This window comes from Oncorhynchus masou, chromosome 24, assembly GCF_036934945.1.
Source record: "Oncorhynchus masou masou isolate Uvic2021 chromosome 24, UVic_Omas_1.1, whole genome shotgun sequence".
In the NCBI taxonomy this organism is placed as follows: Eukaryota; Metazoa; Chordata; class Actinopteri; order Salmoniformes; family Salmonidae; genus Oncorhynchus; species Oncorhynchus masou.
Window position 1 is genome coordinate 44,991,415 of NC_088235.1, and position 26,160 is coordinate 45,017,574.

Here is a 26,160-nt window from a genome sequence, read left to right on the forward strand (position 1 = left end):
GAGATAAATAGCAGAATGCACCTCTAAAACAAAGAGTTGTATTGGTTTTTAAAGTGCTTCAATGTGTACTACTGCTAACAATAATGGCTAGACAAAGATAAACCGATACAGAATCCAGTCAGCTCCATGGGCTATATACAGTATACACATTTTTCAGTAGACTATGTGATTTCCTTAGTCCCTCTATGGTAGGTCTATGGTAGGTCTATGGTGGGTCTATAGAGCTCTTAAGTTCCCACCTCATCCTCTCTGACCTAATTTTCTCCTCAAATTGTCTAGAGAGCAGTGTGAGCAGAGGACAGTGATGTAAGTAGATCTATCAGTTTCTCTCAAGTGCACTGCGGGTACTAGCAATCCTTGGTCTACAAAAGGGTTTCTTTCTCTCTCCCCCTCACCACAAACCCCACCTGCCACTGCTGCTAGAATCAATAGGCCAAGTAAAAAATATGGATACATTTAGAGACAACTTCAGCTTTTAAGTCTTCTCTGGGTGTATATACAGAAGGAACACCTACATACTGTGGTGGTTATGGTATTAGCTGGCCAAAATTTGACTACGTGAAGAGTGCAATACTGCTCATATAACCGCGTGTCAGCAACAAAAGAGTGGTCAAATTAAGATCCCACACTTGTAGCCTACAGTGCACTCATTTCATTCTCTCCTCTGCCTCTAAAAATGCTCTGCTAAGCCTGAAGCATTATTCAAACAAACCGAGACTTAATTTCCGTGTGGCCTGGTTTGAATGACCCAGTCTCCTCTGCAACTTCTCATTTGAGAATCACCTCCACATCTGATATTTATGAATGCGAGAAAGGCATTTGGAAACTTAAATAACTAAAGCTATCGGTGTGTAGAGTTTAAATCATTTGTATTTTTTAGGAGACCCTTCTATAGACATTAGCCTATATTAGAAATGAGGTATCTAAAATGAAAGATAACCAAAATAAACAAATAAAGTTAAATTGTCAAAAGCAAATGCTATACCCTACATCAAAAGCAAACCACTCAGCACAATTATTGTTATACATTTTTTTAGGGGGTAGATCAGCTTTAATATTGCAGATAGATTGAAGCCTCTATCAATGTAATTGTCTGCATCATTTCCAATGCCCCATATATTTTTGGGAAAATATATATACACATACAGTGCCTTCAGAATGTATTCACATCCCTTGACTTCTTTCACATTACAGACGTATTCTAAAATGGATTCAATTGTGTTCATGGGAGGACACGGGTGTTCATGGGAGGACACCACGGAAGAAGCCACTGCTGTCCAAAAAAAACATTGCTGCACGTCAGAAGTTCGCAAAAGAGCACATGGATGTTCCACAGCGCTACTGGTAACATATTCTGTGGACAGATTAAACGAAAGTTGAGTTGTTTGGAAGGAACACACATGTGTGGAGAAAAAAAGGCACAGCACAGCGACATCAAAACCTCATCCCAGCTGTAAAGTACAGTGGAGGGAGCATCATGGTTTGGGGCTGCTTTGCTGCCTCAGGGCTTGGACAGCTTGCTATCATCGATGGAAAAACGAATTCCCAAGTTTATCAAGACATTTTGCAAGAGAATGTAAGGCTATCTGTCTGCCAATTGAAGCTCAACAGAAGTTGGCTGGTGCAACAGGACAACGACCCAAAACACAGAAGTAAATCAACAACAGAATGGCTTCAACAGAAGAAAATACGCCTTCTGGAGTGGCCCAGTCAGAGTTCTAACCTCAACCCGATTTCAAATGCTGTGGTATGACCTCGAGAGCGGTTCACACCAAACATCCCAAGAATATTTCTAAACTGAAACAGTTTTGTAAAGATGAAAGGTCCAAAATTCATCCTGACCATTGTGCAGGTCTGATCCGCAACTACAGAAAATGTTGAGTTTATTGCTGCCAAAGGAGGGTCAACCAGTTATTAAATCCAAAGGGTCACATATTTTTCCATGCTACACTGTGAATGTTTACAAGTTGTGTTCAATAACGACATGAAAACATATAATTTTTAGTTTGTTATTAGATTAACCAGACTGTGTTTGTCTATTGTTGTGACTTAGATGAAGATCAGATCAAATTGTATGACCAATTTATGCAGAAATTCGGGTAATTCCAAAGGGTTCACATACTTTTTCTTGCCACTGTATGTGTATATATATATACACACACACACACATATACATATATATATATATATATATATATATATATATATATATATATATATATATATATATATATATATATATATATATATATATATACCTTTTGCTGAGTTATATATATATATATATATGAACTCAGCAAAAAGTCCCTTTTCAGGACCCTGTCTTTCAAAGATCATTTGTAAAAATCAAAATAACAGATCTTCATTGTAAAGGTTTTAAACACTGTTTCCCATACTTATTCAATGAACCATGAACAATTAATGAACATGCACCTGTGGAACTGTCGTTAAGACACTAACTGCTTACAGATGGTAGGCAATTAAGGTCACAGTTATGAAAACTTAGGACACTAAAGAGGCCTTTCTACTGACTCTGGAAAAACACCAAAAGAAAGATGCCCAGGGTCCCTGCTCATCTGAGTGAACGTGCCTTTGGCATGCTGCAAGGAGGCATGATGACTGCAGATATGGCCAGGGCAATAAATTGCAATGTCCGTACTGTGAGACGCCTAAGACAGTGCTACAGGGAGACAGGACGGACAGCTGATCGTGTAACACGTGTAACAACACCTGCACAGGATCGGTACATCCGAACATCACACCTGCAGGACAGGTACAGGGTAGCAACAACAACTGCCCGAGTTACACCAGGAACGCACAATCGCACAAACGCATCAATGCTCAGACTGTCCGCAATAGGCTGAGAGAGGCTGGACTGAGGGCTCGTAGGCCTGTTGTAAGGCAAGTCCTCACCAGACATCACCGGCAACAACATCGCCTATGGGCACAAACCCACCGTCACTGGACCAGACAGGACTGGCAAAAAGTGCTCTTCACTGGGGTGATGGTCAGATTTGCGTTCATCGTCGAAGATATTAGCATTTTACTGGGACCTGTTGGATCGGAGGGTGAGGGCTAGGGCCATTCCCCCCAGAAATGTCTGGGAACTTGCAGGTGCCTTGGTGGAAGAGTGGGGTAACATCTCACAGCAAGAACTGGCAAATCTGGTGCAGTACATGAGGAGGAGATGCACTGCAGTACTTAATGCATCTGGTGGCCACACCAGATACTGACTGTTACTTTTGATTTTGACCCCCCCTTTGTTCAGGGACACATTATTCAATTCCTGTTAGTCACGTGTCTGTGGAACTTGTTCAGTTTATGTCTCAGTTGTTGAATCTTGTTATGTTCATACAAATATTTACACATGTTAAGTTTGCTGAAAATAAACGCAGTTGACAGTGAGAGGACGTTTCTTTTTTTTGCTGAGTTTTGTACCAGTCAAACGTTTGGATGCACCTACTCATTCAAGGGTTTTTCTTTATTTTTTATTATTTTCCACATTGTAGAACAATAGTGAAGACATCAAAACGTTTAACACTTTTTTGGTTACTTCATGATTCCAGGAAGAGCAGCAGCTAATGGGGATGGATCTATAATAAATATAAATATGTGTTATTTCCTAGTTTTGATGTCTTCACTATTATTCTACAATGTAGAAAATAGTAAAAATAAAGAAAAACCCTGGAATGAGTGGGCGTGTCAAAACTTTTGGCTGGTACTGTACATATTACGGACACAATCTATTTTACAGTAGTTATATTTTGTTTGTTATTACTCCTATCCTTCTGCTACCCTCACAATTGTATTGTTTTTATTTTATGGACAGCCAGGGGCACACTCCAACACTCACAGGATTTTGTGCTTTGAGTCCACAAGAGGCCGTATACTGATGTATTGATAACATTAGTGATACGCGGGTTGACTCAACCTGCCGCAGGGCAGGCAGGTTTAGAATAATTACATATTGTGTGGACGAAGGGAAGGTGGGAGGCGGCCGGGTTGAATAAAGAAAAAACAAGACCTTAAAAAAATCCATAAAGATATCATTCTTGTGCATTTAAGTTTTTCTTTCGTTATTTTAGGCTATATGGCATCAGTGCATAAAAGGCTATTTCTGCTTGATCCGAAATGTGGTCAGCAGTTCCAACTGCGGAGCCTTTGAAGGCGTGCAGAGGCCAAATTGAGCTCCCTACCGCGTCGCTGTGCGCCTCCCGTATTTTGTAACAAAGAAGAGGGCTCTGTACAGCTCCTTAAAAACTGGGTGGTTCGAGTCCTGAATGCTGATTGGCTGAAAGCCGTATACCACCGGTATGACAAAACATGTATTTTTACTGCTCTAATTGCATTGGTAACCAGTTTATAATAGCACTAAGGCACCTCAGGGTTTGTAGTAAATATTATTATTATTAACCTTTATTTAACCATCCAATAGCCCACCCAATTTTACCTACCTCATCCCCATACTGTTTATATTTATTTACTTTTCTGCTTTTTTGCACACCAATATCTCTACCTGTACATGACCATCTGATCATTTATCACTCCAGTGTTAATCTGCAAAATTGTAATTATTCGCCTACCTCCTCATGCCTTTTGCACACAATGTATATAGACTCTTTTTTTCTACTGTGTTATCGACTTGTTAATTGTTTACTCCATGTGTAACTCTTTGTTGTTGTCTGTTCACACTGCTATGCTTTATCTTGACCAAGTCGCAGTTGCAAATGAGAACTTGTTCTCAACTAGCCTACCTGGTTAAATAAAGGTGGAAAAAAACAAGAACAAATTCTTATTTTCAATGACGGCCTAGGAACAGTGGGTTAACTGCCTGTTCAGGGGCAGAACGACAGATTTGTCAGCTCGTCCAACGCACGAACCACTAGCCTACCCTGCCGCCCCAAATAGCAAATATACCACGGTTCCCTTTCTTTAGGGATGTAGTGGAGTAAAATTAGACATAGTCAAAATATAAATAGTAAAGTCAAGTACAGATACCCCCAAAAACGACTTAAGTAGTACTTCAAAGTATTTTTACTGAGTTACTTTAAAACACTGATTGGACATCGGCCACTGATGGTGTACTGCACTGGATCTTTCTTAGGACCCAGCGGATAACCATCAGGCAACGTGAACTTCCTAAAAGAAAGCAGCGAAACTGGGTTCTTTGACGTCAGCTACGTGTGACTATTTCAATTTAAACAGGACAAGATGGCGGAGGTGAGATTGAGCGGGCTGAGTAAGAGGAATCATTTCGAACAAAACCACAAAAGACACGTCTTTGACGAAGGTAACGTTTTATATGACAAGAAAATATGGAGTTGGATATGTGCTTGAGACTGACGAACTGAAATCTACCTCGTTTGGCTTTGCTTCTCCTGAGTGTCGCAACCTCCAGTAGCCAAGCTATGTTTTTACTTTTCAGGGACCCGGCCAGTGAAAGGTGTATTGTGTAGCTTAGCTGGCTAGCTATTTCGTCCCCGCTTGTGCAGACCAGCCGTCACTCACCTCACCTGGCCTGGTCCGTCATTTCATACTGCGCGTGTTGCCCGCTGTTCCGTGGTTCAGCCCCAGACATTGGGGTACTTTTTGCATTTCATACGAGAGTTGTAATTTACATGCATATATGGTTGTGGGACATGTGTTGGCTAAATAATGTAACGTTATCGAACCAGCTGTCACTAACAGTTTCCTTGCAGCAAGCCCTCTCGAAAACCGTTTTCTCCATAGGATTTTCAGCAGTTAGTTTCGCTGGGGTTCAACGTTTTATAAACGTCAATCATCACTTGCAAAGCCGTTTTCAAAATATACTGCCGTATCTTTCATATCAGTAGGATAACAATATACAATTAATGTAGCAGAAACATACCCTGTGTGCCTCCAGTTGATGAACTACACTTATTCCCCAGTTACGCTTACACACGCCCCGACTTTCCGACCTGAACATCACTGACTTTATTAAAATATTTTTAACTTAGTTGTTTTTCTTGAAAAGCACCATGACCATCCGATGCAGGTACCATCAGACCAGTATAATAAAAAAAGCAAATTGTTTCAATTTATACTCGGCTGTGCATTGCAAGTGCTACACCAACTGATCGATTTTGTTATCCTAGCTTGAGTTTTGAAGTATGATCTGAGAAGAACGATATTGCCAGGCATATAGCCACTATGCTGTGATAATGTATTAGGCCTGCATGCTGCACAGAACTGAACTGTTTTAATTAGATTCATTTCAAAATTGAAGACTAAGACTAGTTTAAAAAAAAGTTGAATGGTAGATCTGTTTGCTTTTTGACTGCAAAAGTCCTCTTTACACAGGTTGGTGACCACTTGTCTGAAGGCTTGATTATGTCATACTCTAGGCACTGTTTGTTCAGATAGGAGAGGAAAGGTAGTGCCTGTTGCGCACCGCAACATCGACCACCTCGCCCTAGAGTAAAAATGTTTACGCTATTGAAACGTAATTGTATAAAACCTGGATGTTTTTTATTGAGGGATGTCTTACTGTGTTCCGACCACAGGCATGTCAATAGGATTATTTGAACACTTCCTTATATCATTGACGCCAGTGTTTCTGATGTTTTCAACATTCTTTCATTGTCCAGCAGCCAAACATTTACATTTACATTACATTTAAGTCATTTAGCAGACGCTCTTATCCAGAGCGACTTACAAATTGGTGAATTCACCTTCTGACATCAGTGGAACAGCCACTTTACAATAGTGCATCTAAATCATTTAAGGGGGGGGTGAGAAGGATTGCTTTATCCTATCCTAGGTATTCCTTGAAGAGGTGGGGTTTCAGGTGTCTCCGGAAAAGACACCCTCCTAGTCATATGAACAACCCATGGTAGTTACATATTTAGTTCTTCCCATTTTTAACACTTAAAAATGATATTTTCATCTCTCATGAAACAGTTGTTGCATTGGAGAACGGTGTTTTCCCGCCAGTTGCATTTTGGGACCTTCACGCTTAGCCAGCTGTGTGCATTGCTGCCCTTGTAATGTAATGTATTTTATTTTAAGCTAAATGTTTTTCTGTTGCATCAGCCTCATTGCTTTTAAACATTCTTATTTTTTGTATACTGTGGTTGTATTAATTTGGGATCTGTCCCAGAGTCTGTTTGGAATATTTATTTCTTGAATAGAACAATATATTAAGTACAAAAGTTGACCTATTCTATGAGGATAGTAGACTGACATAGGCTGCTGCTTTTGCTGTTCATTACTCTTGTTTGCTGACAAAGTAAATGTGGACAGTTCTTCTGTCTTCAATATGAGCCTCGGGAAATCGATAAGGACGCAAGCCGTTGCATCACCGACGTGTCGGTCTTTACTATTAGCCTACTTCGAACCTGTGATGCCTGTGAGAATGACCCGATCACGTGACTGGCATTGGCTAATAAGATTTGAGAGAGCATGATGCTGCTTTTAGACAAGGGCCGCAAAAACGTCCTACCAGTCGACATAACAGGACAAAGATGGTGATGGCACGACGCTATGCGCTGCTATGGTTATTTCAGTAAACGCAGTGCAAATCAACATCCAGTAGAAAACAAACTACAGCAAAAGTTTAAATATTTAAACTCTGGCGGCAAGTCCCATCTACCTTAGCGTCTGACTGTATTTACCGCCAGCCTCAACGGCATTTGCTGTCATGCTCTAATTGAAAACAATTAACATCCATCTTCAGGCAAGCTTGGCACAACAGGCTTTCCTTTCTTGCTAGCTAACATTTTCTAGTTATTAACTCTGCTGTTTGGGATATTAAAAGTGGGGTGTTATTAGTTTGAACTCCTTTTTGATTTAGACAACCAGGCATTCTTAAGTTATTTGTGTAAAGTTAGGGACCCTCTGGCTTTTCTTTGAATCTAATGTTCCCCTCTTGAAATAGCCAGTGACGACTTTAGTCATCTTGCAGTGCAACTGAAACCCAGTTCAACTAGGCCTAATGTTAACTGGTCACCAAAGTAGGCTTAATATATAGAAAATGAAAAGCTTTGCTCCTCTGGTTTTCCATGCCCATTCTGTGTCATTGCATCAGATTCCTTGATTGAAGCAAGGAGAACATCAGATGCGTTTTCTCTCCCCCTCAGGTGTAACGGCTGTCAACTCTATTGTAACGTGATAGATGTGTAGCCTTAACTACATTTTCTCAGCTGTTCTAATCTATTGGTTACACATGGGGAAAATTCCTTTCAACCCTACCTAACATCTTTCTCACTGAACAGCAGTCACAATCTGGCACAATTATTTGTGTACCAATGTTGATGTGTACAGAAATCAGTCAGCAGGAAAATGGAAGATTCTGAAGAGAACCCAGGTTATTTTTGACATTTCAGTAATGTGTGTCGCTTAAATCCTTTTAGCCTTGTGACATGCCACTTGTATAAGTGCAAAATACAGCTGGCTTTGTTTGTGGCAATAGTTAACACTCACTGGGGCTGCACTTTGTCCTTGGGTTACAGGAGCTTAATTTTATAAGCTGTGCGTACGTATAAAATATAGCCCAAAATGTGCATGTGCCAGTTTTCACGCAAAAGTTGGCTTTCATAACAATTTAACTTGAAGTGAGTGTGCTTACCTCACCGCAAACTTTAGACCATGCGTATGCACATCTGCTAGTGGTTGAAATATTGTATTGCGTGTTGGACAGTAAGTATTTTGTGCAAATGGGGGATATGATAGATTATTCATAAAAAAAATAAAACAAGAATGCAGTTGAGCATTTACCCTCCTTGACTCCGGTCCAGAGAGGGAGTAGTCTCCTGGAGTTGGCACCAGTCCGCAGTGTTGCCAAAAAGGAGAGTGGGACTGGGGTTTTGCGTTGTATGAAATGTTCCTTTCCTCTGAAGAAAATTCCCACAGACATGTGGCTAAGTGTGTTGTCGTGGCTTCTCAAGGCTTCAGATGTAGTAAAGGGGAGAGATCAGTTTCAGATACTGAACTGAGATGTAGACCTCCACTGCCTGCATACATGGCCTGCCAATAGACCCTGATCAGGGCTGATACGATGCAACAGAAGAGAACTGTGGAAAGATAAAAGTAATGATAAGCCTGCACATTTTTGTAAACGTCTCAGTTTGCTCAAAGGTAGAGGGATTGGACTGTGTATTAGCCTAACCTCTAGCTTCCCTCGGCAGCACTTGCAGTAAATGGTTTCTTCCCATCAGCCCCATAGGAATTCTCAGCAGCCCAGTCCTTGTAGAGTAGTGAATGTTTTGTCTATCTCCTATGGCTCCTATAACAGCATTGGCACTTCATGCTGACTACAGCTACTTATTCCACTGCCTTGATAGATGCATAGAGGGGCCTAATCCTTGATCATGACTCTGTTACATTACTCGAGTCATTGGACGAAGGCGTCTTCTATAGGGGGGAGTTTTGTTAAGAGCTGCGACGCTCGGTCTAAACATTAACACGCATCTCTTGGGGTACGGTTTTGGAAGCATTAAAACCTCTTTCATATCGGTGAGACATAATGTTATTAAGGTGAAATGGATACATAACTTTAACTTTATAGGGTTAGGATACCCACATGGCCATATTTCCATGTTACAGTGCTTGTTTAGGGAAATCGGTGGACTACCTGTGCTAATTGGCAATCTGCTTTTCTGAACACCTGTGTGTAAACCAAAGACAGACACCAAAGACGTGTGGTCACTGAAAAATACTGTTGGCTGCATCCTGCTAAAACTGTACTTTTCATTTGTGAAATTATTTTGTTGTGATAAGTGTCGAGGGATTTGTTTCTAGAACCTTACAGCAATTGAGAATCATTCACATTTTAGATGGTGAATTTGGCTGTTTTTGTCTTCCATAGCCAATTCACCCTTTAAACAGAATATGTAGGGTCCTTGGAGTAACATTAGCCCAATATTGGGATAAAGGACCCTAAGAGGTGCATGTTTGGGTTATCCTTTTAAGCTGGGCTGACGCGGGATGTAAAGTACTGTCGTTTTATGTGAATTAAGTTCAGAGCAGTCTGACAAGTTAGATGCCCTTACCCGATTCTCCCTGTGAGTCTTCTATTTCTCATCCTGACCCGCTATCATGCTACTCTGCATGTGTTGCAGGTGATTATTAATCAGACTGGTGTTAATTGCTTGTCTGCCAATGTGTGGAAATACTGAGGTGTCCGGAGCTGGAGCTTTTGTCCTGACTTGTTTGTATATAAATTCAGCTTTACTGTCACTGAGGCTAAAAAACCAACTCTGTGATATGGATGTCTGTCTAGCTGTAGAATACATTTATAAAACCACTGTTAGTCTCTGGGTTATTGTTTGGTGTGATTTTAGTGTCTTTTTTAAAATTTGTTTTTTTGTACAGCGTTGTTTATCTAGCGGTCTCAAACCCACAGTGAATGCTGTCTGTTGGCAGACGAGACAGTCATTATACCAGAATCAGCAGGATGCCTCTTCGGTGTAAGCTCTGCTCTGGAGAATGCTCTGCAGAATGCTGTCCTGTTCTCTCATACCTTCTGTTCGGCAAACCCTCTCCTGGCATCAGCCATAGTTCCCAGTCAGCCCACTGCTGTTCGGCAGAGGACAGCCCAGCACCCAGCGTTCAAACCTGCCTTACACCAAATCCTCACTCTGAGCTTTGGATGGGGTTGTTATTAGGTATGATGGTTTTTCTTCATGTTCAAATCACACATGTCCTGTAAGACTGTCAGCTCTGAGGAAAATGTCAATGGGCAGATTGATGTTTTCCTTGGAGTCTTGCTTGGTGTTTCTGGTATGTTGTGAACCATACTTTCCAAAGGTCTCCTTGAAACACAACTTCTTTTTTTTTTTGTCTAATTGTGATGGCAGTTGTAGGATGCTTGTTTGCATGAGCACGAGCAGTCCCAATTACCTGTCATACCAGTTCCCAGGGTGTTGGTTTAGGTGTTTGTCTACTGTGATAGTGACGTCTCTGATGTAGAGCGATTCCCACACGTTTCTAGAAAGGGAATGCCTTCCATTAGACACCCTTTCCGGGAAATATTAAAAGGTAAAACTGAAAGCTGTTTGAAATGCTTTCCTTTTGTGACGTTGATCTCCGAGGTCATAGCCTTGATACATAAAATATACTGCGTAGTGTAGGTGCTATAGACACAGGGCCAAATATGAAGGCCTAGTACATTCATCCCACAATACCCCTGGCTTTTGTCTCCCTTTCGCCAATACGTTTCCTAATACCCAAGTGTGTGCAGTGCAGTCCTGTGGTAATGTACTGGCAGCATGCAACAAATATCATGGCCAGGAATTGCCATGGAATGTTCAATAATATGGAAAATGTCTTGGGTTGATTTGAAGTTCAGATGCTGGAATCCTCTAAGATAAGACTAATGACTAACTTTTTTTGAGAAGACAGACTACACTTCTCTCTGAAACCTTTCCTTGTGATGTGTAAAGTTTAAACTACGCCATGTGCACTGTTGACCTCTCCCTGCTCTTAACAGCATGAAACCTGTGTGTCCTGTTCTGTCAGGTGCAGGTGGTGTAGAGGATGTTCCTCTGTCCCTGCCAGATCTGAGGCCTCATTCCAGGATAGCGCCTTGGGCAGAGGCTGACAGCGGAACAGACGAGTGGGAACAGGCCCCAGAGCTGAGTCATGTTAAGGAGCAGCCAATTGAAGAGGAGCCTGTGGTGGGGTTGGCCGAGAAGGCTCGGCCCATCCAGATAGTCCTGGCCCACGAGGACGACCACAAATTTGAGCTGGACACTGAGGCCCTGGAGAAGCTCCTACTGCAGGAGGATGTCAGAGACCTCAATGTGGTGGTGGTGTCAGTCGCCGGGGCCTTCCGCAAGGGCAAGTCCTTCCTGCTGGACTTCATGCTCCGATACATGCTCAACCAGGTATAACCAGGTTCACACTTATACCTACAGTACATACAATTCACTGTATTTATGTAGAATACTGATATTTCTGACCATGTGACCTGACCTGGAAAAAAACTCTGGCCCTACTTATAGATTAGGCTAAATAAACTTAGGGCAGATCCGGTTGAAGATTTTAAGCAAGGACCAATTTAACAACTTTGTTGATACTGCTTGCAAGTGCTTTTAACCACAGTTCACAGCGAAAAGACAATCTATTTTCAAGTCATTAACATAACCCCGAGGGTAGTGTGAATTAAAACGTGTTATGTAACGCTGCTCACCTTTTCAGGGTCATCTCTCGGTTGTCGGTTCAATACTAACATTTGTAAAGAAGTTTGGAGATCCTGAATAAACCCTTTATTAGAGTCCTGTATTCCCAGATTAATGACACACTTACACACCTTATTGTCTGCTGCACATAATGTCCATCTAGGGGTTTATAAAATCGCTGTAAACGGAAAGTCAGCTAATGGCTCTACATGGATATTATTTAAAAAAATAAATCCATTGGGATTAATTTAGTGGTGTGATTCCTTCAGGCTCTTTACTTCCCACAAAATACATCTTCCATTCCTAGACTGCTAGAGTATCGCTATCTTCATGTCATTTCACACACTATATATAAAAATGGATGTGGACACCCCTTTAAATTAGTGGGTTTGGCTATTTCAGCCACATGCGTTGCTGACCGGTGTATGAAATCGAGCACACAGCCATGCAATCTTCATAGACATTGAAAAATATTGGCAGTAGAAGGCCTTACTGACAAGCTCACTGACTTTCAGGTGGCACTGTCATAGGATGCCAAATTTCTGCCCTGCTAGAGCTGCCCCGGTAAACTGGAAGTGCACATTTAGGAGCAACAACGGCTCAGCCGCAAAGTGGTAGACCACCGAGTGCTGAAGTGCGTAGCACGTAGAAATCGGGGCTGTTTTTTAAATGTATTTTATTTTTCATGGTTTGGGCTAGGCCCCTTAATTCCAGTGAAGGGAGAACTTAACGCTACAGAATACAATGCCATTCTCGTTTCATGTTTCCAACTTTATGACAACAGTTTGGGAAGGCACTTCCCTGTTGCAGCATGACAATGCCCCTGTGCACAAACCCCATCGAACACCTTTTGGATGAATTGGAAAGCCAAGCTTAATCGCCCAGTATCTGTGCCCGACCTCACTAATGCTCTTGTTGCTGAATGTAAGCAAGTCTCCGTAGCAATGTTCCAACATCTAGTGGAAAGCCTTCCCAGAAAAGTGGAGGCTGTTAGAGCAACAAAGGGTGGACCAACTCTATATTAATGTCCATGATTTTGGAATTTTGAGATGTCTGATAAGCAGGTGTCCACATACTTTTGGTCATGTAGTGATGTAGTGTATGTCAGGAAACTTGGGAAAGGGATATCGTTATATTCTGCTCTATAAATAGTTTTTTTTCATACTCCAGTCACCTTATCAGCTGCTACCCCTAAGCCATAAGACTGCTTAAAAATGGCCACCCGGACTATTTTGATTTCTCCCCGCCCCCTTGTTTTTACACTGCTGTTACTCACTGTTAATTATTTATCCAATTTACACATACCAACATGTACAAATATCTTGACTAACCAGTACTCCTGCATATTGAGGAGGAGCAGTGATTGCTTGACTCTGATTGCTTATTGTTTCTTTGAGACGACGATGCACTCAAACCTGACCCTGGATGAGATTTCAGGATTGCTCTGTGTTGCACTAGTTCCAGTCCAGAATAAACCGAAAGAACTGCAGAGATCATTGAGTGTCCCCCATTTTATTCTCCAGCAGGTTGTAACCTTTAGATTAATCATTTAATTTCCTCCTGGTGTCTGCACATCTGTGCTCTTTTTACGGCCTAGAATTTGAACACTCCATTCCAGTCACATTTCCTGCTGGAGAGTCTGCTCTTCTGTGTGTGTGTGGCAGTTAGATTGACTGACTGGACTGGTTGACATACAGAGGGAGGAGACCGAGAGACAATAGAACTAAAGCTTATCTGAAGTCTGCTTTTGCGCACACTGTAATATCCTTGTTTAATTACACTGTAGGATCTTTTTAACCCTCGAGTCAATATCTGCGGTCCTGTGGAAATCACGGGGGGGTACACTATGCAAATAATCCGGGTAGGCATTTGATTACCAGTTTGGGAGTCTTATGGCTTGGGGGTAAAAACTGTTGAGAAGCCGTTTTGTCATAGACTTGGCTCCCCGGTACTGCTTGCCATGCGGTAGTAGAGAAGTCTTGACCATTTTTAGGGCCTTCTTCTGACACGGCCTGGTGTCGAGATCCTGGATGGCAGGCAGCTTAGGCCCAGTGATGTTCTGGGTTGTACGCACTACCCTCTGTAGTGCCTTACGGTCAGAGGCCGAGCAATTGCTGTACCAGGCAGTGATGCAACCAGTCAGGATGTTCTTGATGTTGCAGCTGTAGAACCGTTTGAGGATCTCAGGACCCATGCCAAATCTTTTCAGTCTCCTGAGGAGGAATAGGTTTTGTCGTGCCCTCTTCACGACTGTCTTGGTGTGTTTGGATCAGTCTAGTTTGTTGATGTGGACACCGAGGAACTTGAAGCGCTCAACCTACTCCACAACGGCTCCGCCGATGAGATTGGGGGCGTGCTCGGTCCTCCTTTTCCTGTAGTCCACAACCATCTCCTTAGTCTTGGTTACATTGAGGGATAGGTTGTTATTCTGGCACCACACGGCCAGGTCTCTGACTTCCTCCCTATAGTCTGGTCAGGCCTACCACTGTTGTGTCGTCTGCAAACTTAATGATGGTGTTTGAGTCGTGCCTGGTCATGCAGACGTGGGTGAACAGGGAGTACAGGAGGAGACTGAGCACGCACCCCTGGGGAGCTCCAGTGTTGAGGATCAGCATGGCAGATGCGTTGCTACCTACCCTCACCACCTGGGGTGGCCCATCAGGAAGTCCAGGATCCAGTTGCAGTGGGAGGTGTTTAGTCCCAGGATCCTTAGCTTAGTGATGCACTTCTAATTAGCATAATACAAAAATCAGTTTAACCTAGTTTTTTTTTTTTTTGCATGGGTGCCCACAAGCCGCACGACTTGTCTGAAAGTAGCCCAGTACAAGTTATAAAAATATGGAAGCGCGTGTGTTTTCCTGATCTTTCATATCTGATGATATTTGTAACTAAACCAAGATGGTTAATCTGTGTTTACAGTGGGAGCAAATTAAGCACAGTAGGAGAGAATTAAGCGCAGTGGGAGCAAATTAAGCATAGTGGGCAGAACAAGCAAGGTGGACCAAGCACGAGCTAGCACATTGTTGCGGCTGGCTTCCGGGATGGATGTGCGCTGTGTTAAGAAGCAGTGCGGCTTGGTTGAGTTGTGTTTCGGAGGACGCATGGCTTTCGACATTCGTCTCTCCCGAGCCCGTACAGGAGTTGTAGTGATGAGACAAGATAGTAACTAATAACAATTGGATACCACGAAATTGGGGAGGAAAAAGGGGGTAAAAATAAAAAACTGAAAAGTGGTGCGGCAATATGTATTCACCCCCTTTGTTAAATAAGATCTGGTGCAACCAATTACCTTCAGAAGTCACATAATTAGTTTGATTTCACATGGTCTGTCTCTCTCAGCAAAAAAACAAACGACCTGGTCTTTCAAAGAATTTGTAAAAATCCAAATATCTTAATTGTGAAGGGTTTAAACACTGTTGCCCATGCTTGTTCAATGAATCATAAACAATTAATGAACATGCACCTGTGGAACGGTCATTAAGGCCCTAACAGCTTACAGACGGTAGGCAATTAAGGTCTGTTATGAAAACTTAGGACACTGAAGAGGCCTTTCTACTGACTCTGGAAAAACACCGAAATAAACGTGGTACCCTTCCTGCAGGCTGACATGACCCTCCAGCATGACAATGCCACCACGCACAGAACGAGTAGTATGGCTGATTTTCCTGCAAGAAAGGATTGTCAGTGTTCTTCCATGGCCAGTGAAGAGCCCGGATCTCAATCCCATTGAGCACGTCTGGCTAGGGCCGTCCCCCCCCCCCCGAAATATCTGGGAACTTGCAGGGCCTGGCAAATCTGGTGCAGTCCATGAGGAGATTAAGCACTGCCGTACTTAATGCAGCTGGTGGCCACACCAGATACTGACTTTTTATTTTCCCCCACCCCTTTGTTCAGGGACACATTATTCCATTTCTGTTAGTCACATGTCTGTGGAAATTGTTCAGTTTGTAGTTTGAATCTTATGTTCATACAAATATTTACACATGTTAAGTTTTCTGAAAATAAACAGTTGCAAGTGAGAGGATGTTTCTCTTTTTGCTGAGTTCATGTTCTGAAAGGCCCCAGAGTTTGCAACACCACTAAGCAAGGCACACCACCAAACAAGCAGCACCATGAAGGCCAAGGTGCTCTCCAAACTACTGGTCAGTGACAAAGTTGTGGAGAAGTACAGATCAGGGTTGGGTTATAAAAAAGGAAAAAAATATCAAACTTTGATCAGCCCACGGAGCAACATTAAATCCATTATTCAAAAATGGAAAGAATATGGCACCACAGCAACCTACAAAGAGGGCCACCCACCACAACTTACAGACCAGTCAAGGAGGGCATTAATCAGAGGCAACAAAGGGACCAAAGATAACCCTGATAACATGTTTGGTGTTTTCCAAAAGCCATGTGGGAGACTGCCCAAACGCATGGATGAAGGTACTCTGGCCAGTTGAGACACACTGAGCTTTTTGGCCATCAAGGAAAACTCTGTCTGGTGCAAACCCAACAACTCATCACCCTGAGAGCACCATCCCCACAGTGAAGCATAGTGGCAGCATCATGCTGCGGGAATGTTTTTCATCGGCTGGGACTGAGAATCTGGTAAGGAATGATGGATGGCCCTAAATACAGGGAAATTCTTGAGGGGAAACCTATTTCAGTCTTCCGGAGACTTGACTGGGACGGAGGTTCACCTTCCAGTAGGACAATGACCCTAAGCAGAGTGCTAAAGCATCACTCGAGTGGTTTAAGGGAAAACATTTTAAATGTCTTGGAATGGCCTCGTCAAAGCCCAGACTTCAATCCAATTGGGAATCTGTGGTATGACTTAGATTGCTGTACACCAGCGGAACCCATCCAATTTGAAGGCGCTGGAGCAGTTTTGCCTTGAATGGGCAAAAGTCCCAGTGGCTAGATGTACAAAGCCTATAGAGACACCCCAAGAGACTTGCAGCTGCAAAAGTTGGCTCTACAAAGTATTGACTTTGGGGGGTGAATAGTTATGCATGCTCAAGTTTTCTGTTTTTGTCTTATTTTCTTGTTTCACAAAGATTTTGCATGTTGTGTAAATCAAATGATACAAACTCCTCAAAAAAATCAATGTTTAATTCCAGGTTGTAAGGCAACAAAATAGGAAAAATGACAAGGAGGGTGAATACTTTCGCAAGCCACTGTAGATTTTAAATGGATGCTTTAGCATTATAGCCCTGTGACATGGCTGGGTTACCCCTTTTGTCTATGTATACATCTCAGATATAGTACAGACACTTCAAAACAAACTTCCTTTTAGAATATTTTTTTGACTTCTGTATTTCCGTGCATGAATCTGTTATTCAATGCGTTATGTGCTAATAGCAGTGAGGCTGAATGTTTTTAATCAAATAATTGTATGCATTTTCTATCTACTTAAAGGGGTCCTAAAATTCCAAATCTTATGTCTAAATGTTCCTTGGTCATACCATCTTAAAACAATTCCGTGTGTTAGCTTAGAAGGGGAAACACTGGGCCGCATACTCTTGTTGTACCAAGGAGCTACAGTTTTGTATAATTAGTTACTTTGTCAGTCAAATCACATTGTAAGCCTACTACTCCTGCAACATTGCATTACTCTTCCCTTTTCTACAGGGATTTGTTGGCACTTGTAGAGTAACACGCGCACTTCTAATGGCCTTTTTTTTCATAACAGCAGCTGTTATCCTGTTGGTGTTCTTCAGATGTAAGTTTTTTTGGGGGGGGGGGGACCGGTGGTTCAAATGAATTCCATGGAAGGCCTAGTGTCTGTATTTAAAAAAAAAACTTAAGACCGAGACAACCAGGTCAAATGAAATGTTATCACATGCGCCGACGACATCCGGTGTAGACCATACTGTGAAATGCTTACATACCAGCCCTTAACCAACAATGTAGTTAAGAAAATGCCTTAAGTAAGAATAACAATTAAAGAGCAGCAGTAAATAACAATAGCTGGCCTATATACAGGGGGTATCGGTACAGAGACAATGTGCGTGGGCACAGGTGTTGAGGTAATATGTACGTGTAGGTAGTTATTAAAGTGAAGGTGAGGGGAGTTCTTTAATAATTAGTGGACTTAATTCATCAATCAATTACACGGGATGACTGTGGACACTCTCTCAGCCCTCCGTGGAATGGGTTTGACACGTGGCCTAGACTGAACGGAGTGTGACATGTTGCATTCAGCACAGGCTGTTCTGTAAAATTACCCCGATATCTCAAACGGACTAGTACTAAGAATGATACTACAGTGACCTCCGGTGGTAATTTGCAAATGCATGTACTAAATTCCTTTTATTTATAAATCTGTAGGGCTTTCACCACTACCTACATGACATACACTTGCCCACAGAAATCAATAACTTATTAGAGGTTTATACCTATGACTGTTTTCTTGTTGTCCTCTCACAGCAGCAGGAACAGTCAGACTCGTGGGTGGGGGGTGATGATGATCCTCTGACAGGGTTCAGCTGGAGAGGAGGCTGTGAGAGGGAGACCACAGGGATCCAGGTCTGGAGTCAAGTGTTTGTTGTCAACAAGCCAGATGGGAGCAAGGTGAACCTTACTCTGACACAACCATTTGAAATTGAGCGGAACAGTCTTAATATGTTTATGATCTTATGTCCCTCTCTGCAACTCATATTGGCTGTACTTTAAGTGGATTTCCATCATGTCTTGATCATCTGAAGGTGACTTGCAGTATCCTAACCCTCGACAGGTTGCTGTTCTGTTAGTGGACACACAGGGAGCCTTTGACAGCCAATCCACCATAAAGGACTGTGCAACAGTTTTTGCCCTGAGCACCATGACCAGCTCTGTACAGGTGAGTCTATGGAATAGACCTACCTGTGACTGAGTTATTAGTGTTTTACTGATTATGTACCCAGAAGAGTGCACGCACACACATTGTGCCAGTTGAGTTCCTGATTTGTTCGTTGCTGATTTTGAAATGGTATGTTGTCATGAATTTGGCTTACGTACAAAATATATTTTGTGGTATTATTGTGTTTTCAGGTGTATAACCTGTCTCAGAATATTCAGGAGGATGACCTTCAGCATCTCCAGGTATGTTTGTCATTCCTCACCTCAATAAGAACGTTACGCATTTGTTAGTGTTTGAAAACAATGTTGGTGCTATGATTAACATCCATTGTCTTTACTCCATATGTTTAGCTCTTCACAGAATACGGCCGGCTTGCTTTGGAGGAAATCTATCTTAAACCCTTTCAGGTATGTTACTGTCCTGAAAATGGATATGCTTTCTTCAATATACTCAACAGTTTTGACGAGCACATTTGTCCTTTCTGAGCACTGATTCTCAGTAACCCTGTGTTTGTGTTCCAGACACTCATGTTCCTGATCCGAGACTGGAGCTATCCATACGAACACAACTATGGACTGGAGGGAGGGAACCGCTTTCTAGAGAAGAGACTGCAGGTATGTCTGGACGAGAGAATGAGGCCTGTGAAGGAGAATTTTAAAATGGGCTGCTCCAAATTTAAACATAGTATCTAGTCCAGTGTGGCTTTTCAGGAGAGGAATTTCCACTACAGTTTTGAACAAAATTAGTTTGAATTCAAAATCTTGAACGAATTGTAATGAGTAAATTTGTTCAGTTTAGCTCTGAATGGAAGGAGACTTGCAGTATCACTCCTTAGAGGAGGATCTGGAAGTGTAGATATCATACCACCTTATGCCATGTTGGGTAGCATGTAACAGCTGAGCCGTCTTATTGGGTAGCATGTAACAGCTGAGCCTTGTGTATGGAAGCGTTGACTTGTGTTATGTTTGGTATCATGTTCCAATTGGGCCAACGGCCACTTGTGGGGTAGCATTGGACAGAAGACCAGTGTCTGTCTTGGATATTATGTAACAGCTGTGTCGATTGGTTCTGCAGGTGAAACAGAACCAGCACGAGGAGCTGCAGACCGTGAGGAAACATATCCACTCCTGCTTCTCCAACATCGGTTGCTTCCTGCTGCCCCACCCTGGCCTCAAGGTGGCCACCAACCCCATGTTTGACGGAAGATTAAAAGGTGAGGCCTTGCACTACAGAGAATTATCCTTTCCACCCCTGACGTCCATATGACATCCCATCCACCTGACATTATCCCATCCTCAGTGACTCCATGACCCTTTTCTGAAATACTGAAGTGGAGAGGATCTTAGTTAACCCCGGCAGGAGACCGCTCTGGGCTTTACGATGCTTCTGACTGTGTTTGTGTAGACATTGATGGTGACTTCAAGGAGGCGCTGGGCAATCTGGTGCCCTTACTGCTGGCTCCTGAGAACCTGGTGGAGAAGGAGATTGGAGGGGTGAAAGTGACCTGCAGAGATCTAGTGGAGTATTTTAAGGCGAGTAAGCGCTCTGCCTTTCCCATGGCGACAGGAATACTGGAAATGCCTGAAAGTATTCTAAAAATGTCTTCTCTTTACAACAAATGAATTTCTCTACGTTTATTTCCCAGGCCTATATAAAGATTTATCAAGGGGAGGAGCTTCCTCATCCCAAGTCCATGTTACAGGTCTGTATTGGTTTGTTCAACATTGATGTTAATAGTTTTGAGCAAGCCTGTGGAGTCTCTTATTCTGCTCAAACCCTCAGTTTGACTTTGCTCACATTTTCTTCCATGTTACCTAGGCAACGGCTGAAGCCAACAACCTTACAGCAGTTGCTGGAGCAAAAGACATGTACAGCAAAAGCATGGAGATGGTAGGTTTGTTCACCCCTAGTTTGTCGGTGTAATATTGTTTGATTTCTGAACTGTGGTGTTTCGCTGGTAGGTGTGTGGAGGGGACAAGCCCTACATCGCCCCTGCAGACCTGGAACGTTGCCATGAGGAGGTCAAGGAGTGCTCGTTGCGTCAGTTCCGCTCCGTGAAGAAGATGGGCGGAGAGGACTTCTGCAAGAAATACCAGGAGCAGCTGGAGGGTGAGCTGGATGAGGCCTACTCCAACTTCCACAAGCACAACGAGGGCAAGAACATCTTCTATGCCGCACGCACCCCCGCCACGCTGTTCGTCGTCATGTTCGCCACCTACATCGTCTCAGGGCTGACCGGCTTCATCGGCATGAACACTATTGCCATGCTGGCCAACCTGGTCATGGGCGTGGCCCTCATGATGCTCTGCATGTGGGCCTATGTAAAATACTCAGGGGAGTTCAGAGATGTGGGCACCATCATAGACCTGTTGGCAGAGACACTCTGGGAACAGGTGGGTGTTTTCATGTTAAAGATAGAAGTATGGATATGTGAATTAGAGTACTGTAAGTGTTTTTATTTAGGACGAGTGACTTTGCAGAATTCCTCGTTGTCTCCCGTCTGTGACGTTGATTCCCTTCCCTCAGATTCCAGATTTCTAGTGGCCCTCTAGTTCCCCATTGGCCCCGAACTCGATCTAGCTAACAAAATGGCTACATGGACTATCTGAGTTGACCCTTGTATTGTTGTTGTTGTTGCCCTGTCTCTATTCACACATTCAGGACTCTACGCACACACACACTCCCATACAATCATATATGCTACTGCATCTCTCTGTTTAGCCTTGTCACATCACCCCCCTATACATATCTACCTCTAGCTGTCCAGTATCCCTGCACATTGTAAATATAGAATTGGAACTGACCCTGTGAGCAGTCGGAAAGTATTCAGACCCCTTCACTTTTTCCAGATTTTGTTACAATGCAGCCTAATTATAAAATCCAATTTTAAAAATAAATAAAACATCCTCACTCTACAAACAATACCCCAATAATGTCAAAGCAAAAACGGGTTTGGAAGTTTTTACAAAATGTATTAAAAATAAAGTCTTTACATAAGTATTCAGACCCTTTGCTATGGGACTTGAAATTGAGCTCAGGTGAATCCTGTTTCCATTGATCATCCTTAATGTTTATATGACTTGGAGTCCACCTGTGGTAAATTCAATTGATTGGACAGGAGTTGGAAAGGGGCACACCTGTCTATTTAAGGTCCCACAGTTGGCAGTGCATGTCCGTGCAAAAACCAAGCCATGAGGTCGGTGAAATTGTCCATAGAGCTCTGAGACAGGATTGTCGAGGCACAGATCTAAAACATTGCAGCAATGAAGGTCCCTAAGAACACAGTGGCTTCCATTTATGAATGATGGAGGAAGTTTGGAACCACCAAGGCTCTTCTTAGAGCTGGCCGCCCAGCCAAACTGAGCAATCGGGGGAGAAGGGCCTTGGTCAGAGAGGTGACCAAGAACACAATGGTCACTCTGACAGAGCTCATCTTTGGAGATGGTTGTTCTTCTGGAAGTTTTTTCTATCTCTGCAGCACTCTCAACAATCAAGCCTTTTATGGTAGTGGCCAGACGGAAGCCACTCCTGAGTAAAAGGCACATGACAGCCTGCTTGGAGTTTGCCAAAAGGCACCTAAAGGACTCTGACCATGAGAAACGATTCTCTGCTCTGATGAAACCAAGATTGAACTCTTTGCCCTTAATGCTAAGTGTCACGTCTCGAGGAAACCAGGCACTGCTCATCACATGGCCAATACCATCCCTATGGGGAACTGTGGTGGCAGCATCATGCTGTGGGGATGTTTTTCAGCGGCAGGGACTGGGAGACTAGTTAGGATTAAAGGGAAAATGAATGGCGCGAAGTACAGCGAGTTCCTTGATGAAAACCTGCTCCAGAGTGCTCAGGACCTCAGACTGGGGCAACGGTTCACCTTCCACCAGGACAATGAACCTAAGCATACAGCCAAGACAACGCTGGAGTGGCTTCAGGGCAAGTTTCTGAATGTCCTTGAGTGGCCCAGCCAGAACCGGACTTGAACCTGATCTAACATCTCTGGAAATAACTGCAAAATAGCTGTGCAGCGCCCTCCCATCCAACCTGACAGCGCTTGACAGGATCTGCAGAGAATGGGAGAAACTCTCCAAATACAGGTGTGCTAAGCTTGAAGCATCATACTCTAGGCTGTAATTGCTGCCAACAGTGCTTCAACAAAGTACTTCAGTAAATGTGATTTCATGTTTTTAATACATTTGCTTCAAAACCTGTTTCTGCCTTGTCATTATGGGGTACTGTGTGTAGATTGAGGGGGGGGGGGGACAATTTAATCAATTTTAGAATAAGGCTATATTGTAACAAAATGGGGTCTGAATACTTTATGGCTTACTACTTTACTGGTTACTGCATTGTTGGGTTTAGAGCTTGCAAGAAAGACATTTAAGTATACTTGTGCATGTGAGGTTAACTGTCTTTCTTTACTATCCAATCAGCCTTCAGCCTGCCCTTTCCCTGTCTAATCAGCTGGTGATCTGTTTTCTTCTTTAATCTGATCTTGCTCTCCCTCTCCTCTCTGCCTCACAGAGGACTTCCAGAAAGGTGAGGTGGAGGTTTCCCTTCCTGCCCATGTTCCTGGTGCATTTCAGTGTCCTCTTTGTGTTTGGTTGTCTCTCTGACGTTGCTCTTCTCTGCTAATTCCTTACCTCCCGTCTCCAGATGCTTTCCAAACTCTTCGAGTCGACCAAGAGTCAAATCACATGGAGCTTTTTCCTACCAGCAGCACAGAGAAAGAGACTATCCTCAAACAACAATGACAAGACTGACTGACTAACTAGCCTTTCTGGCTAGCTGCTTGGCTCTTTATTTCCAAATGCGTCTGCATTCCGCTCTTGTCATTCCTTGTGGCCTATGGGGCTGGTCTTAATTATAGGGATGCTGTCTGCCTGGCTCACCCTACATGTAGAGCGCAGGTTGGCACTCTACCTACTCTTCTGATTGTAAATACAGCATAAATCATCTTGACACTTCATAGATATTTTTTCAGTTGAATTCTTGTTTTAGACAATCATTGTTTTCGGTCTGCATGTTGGATGCTAAATATTTTCTCGCTCCTTTCTTTCATTCCCTTTGTCCTTATTGTCATGTTCTTTTCTATTGATTTTTATTGTCATGTCCCCCTGTGCTCTCTCCTCTCCAGGTGTTGAAGCCTCTGAGTGAGCAATATATGGAGGATAACGTTAGACAGACTGTGGTCAACTCCATCAGAGCCAGTCTGACAGAACAGGTCACGCAGCACATCAAGTCACACTGACCCCCTCCCCCCTCCCGCCATCCGCTCACCCACTCAGTGTGCTAAGTCCTAGAACTGTGCAAACCAAAGTATAGCCAGCCTCGTCTGCTGTAGTGTCCTGTATTACTGCTGGCTTCTCTCAGATCCCTTCTGTTGGGAGGTGGACAATCAGTGAGGTTAAGTGGAGTTGCCAGTCTTCTCCTGCCTTTACCAAAATTGGACCCATTTCTCAAATGTGCCATTTTGTAGATGCAACCCCACCCCTACCCAGGATTTTAAATTATGAAGAGTTGTCAGTTTTGCTGGCCCGGTTTTAGTTTCTAATACTGTAATTAAACTGATTGCAGTTGCTTTGGTTTCAAGGGAAATTCAGGGAAATGCAGCTCTGACGCTGTGCCTTTGGAAGCAAGCTGAACTATCTGTATGGTCATATACTGTAGCCAAGCCAGTCTGTTCCTCCCTCTCTTCTGATATTGTTTGGTTTTTAACTGTGGTGGATTTAGGAAGCATTTGAGCCTCATTAAGGTACTGAACTTGCTTTAGTGTCTACCTACCAGTATTAGCCGCTGCATGGTATTAGGTCAACATAGCATAGTGCTAGAATAGGTCCTAGAGTTCAAGCTATTGGTTAGCGGGGAAGTATTCAGACCATTTAACTTGTTTTTCTAAAACCCACAAGTATAGTGGGAGTAGTCAAAGGTATTGCAAATCTAGCATGTTTTTCTCTTAATACAGCACTGATCATTTATGCCAACACCCGAGTACAAATTCCATCCACAGCTGTCTCGCCTAGGAACGTGCCAGTTTGTACAGTTTTTTTTGTTTTGTTTTACAATTAATGCATGATGTTTTTGACATTGCAACTTTATATACATTTTTCTGGTGTTATGGCTTTATTTTGGGGGGGAATTGGCCTAAAAGTGACTTGTTATGGAATGTTTTGTGATTGGTCTTACATGTAAAATTGCATATTCTTTCTACTATACCAGTATATAAACAAACTCGAGGCTAGAGCACTTCAATTCCACCTCGGACAACGCTTTCTGGAATTTGAGTGGGCCGAATGTCTTTTTGCATTTTAAATTCACTGTAATTTATTTTTTCAATAATGAGTACATTGACCTTAATGATTAAAATCAATATACTGTTAATGACTCCTTTTTGTTTATTGGGACAAAGGCAGATTTCACAGCATTCCAGTTGACGTTGTCAATACACTAAGTAGATAGCTGTGAAAGTTCAACACCAAAGTGAGGTTTACCATCGCAGAGCTTTGTTTTTGACCTACCTCCCACCCAGTTTACACTGGTTTTATTGATATATAAGTAAAGAACAAAATCTTATTTACAAGGATGGCCTAACCAGGATGACGCTGGGATAATTGTGCGCCACCCTATGGGACTCCACTCATGGCCAGTTGCGATACACCCTGGTTTGATTCCAGGCAGTAGTGATGACTCGAGTACAGATGCAGTGCCTTGGAGTAAAGTTATGGTTTTTCTTTTAGTTTGCGATAGACCCCACAATTCAATCCACTGTCCCTTTTAGTGTCTGATTCTCAAACTACCACAACTGAGACCGCTTTGTATAAAACAGGGTGCGTGTGTGTATATGCAGTCAGTAGCCAGAGAGCATTGTTACAAGAAAAGAGCTGTCCTTGTCCAGGCTGGGACAGAGCAGATATTATGTTAGTGACACTGCTGCACGGGGAAAGGTCTGCCCTTAATGTCAGAATAGTTGTGGTCTAACAAATGAATGACGCACTTGGCTCTACAATGTTAGTTTGTCTGCAGACTGGACAATTAAGGAAGTCCAAAAAACACGAAGCAATGTTCTGGCATTGACTATATTCGACATTGTTTAAACTTCAATCCCTTTCCATGTGTGTATGCAATACCTATTAGGGCCAAGAGAGGGAGACCAAGTCGTACGTTAAAAACAATTACGTGACTGCTTCATGTTGTACAGTC

The 26,160-nt window shown here is 42.8% G+C and overlaps 1 protein-coding gene across 4 annotated transcripts; it reads left to right on the plus strand.

Annotated features, from left to right (window-relative positions):
- Window positions 1-5,134: 5,134 nt before the first annotated feature.
- Window positions 5,135-25,341, plus strand: LOC135512243 (atlastin-2-like). 4 transcript variants are annotated; one of them, XR_010451386.1, is made up of 15 exons: window positions 5,165-5,290; window positions 11,479-11,846; window positions 18,552-18,695; window positions 18,859-18,963; window positions 19,155-19,205; window positions 19,314-19,370; window positions 19,485-19,577; window positions 20,038-20,176; window positions 20,368-20,495; window positions 20,609-20,665; window positions 20,782-20,853; window positions 20,925-21,356; window positions 23,485-23,499; window positions 23,617-23,870; window positions 24,098-24,212. XR_010451386.1 is itself a non-coding variant. In XM_064934058.1 (14 exons), the coding sequence occupies exons 1-14, from the start codon at window positions 5,212-5,214 to the stop codon at window positions 23,725-23,727; spliced, it is 1,845 nt and encodes a 614-aa protein (XP_064790130.1). In that variant the 5' UTR covers window positions 5,135-5,211; the 3' UTR covers window positions 23,728-24,090. The 4 variants fall into 4 exon arrangements, 3 of the variants coding, with proteins under 3 accessions (XP_064790130.1, XP_064790129.1, XP_064790131.1); XM_064934058.1 differs by lacking the exon at window positions 24,098-24,212 and having other exon boundaries at window positions 5,135-5,290; window positions 11,485-11,846; window positions 23,617-24,090; XM_064934057.1 differs by lacking the exon at window positions 24,098-24,212 and having other exon boundaries at window positions 23,617-24,090.
- The last annotated feature ends 819 nt before the right edge of the window (window positions 25,342-26,160 follow it).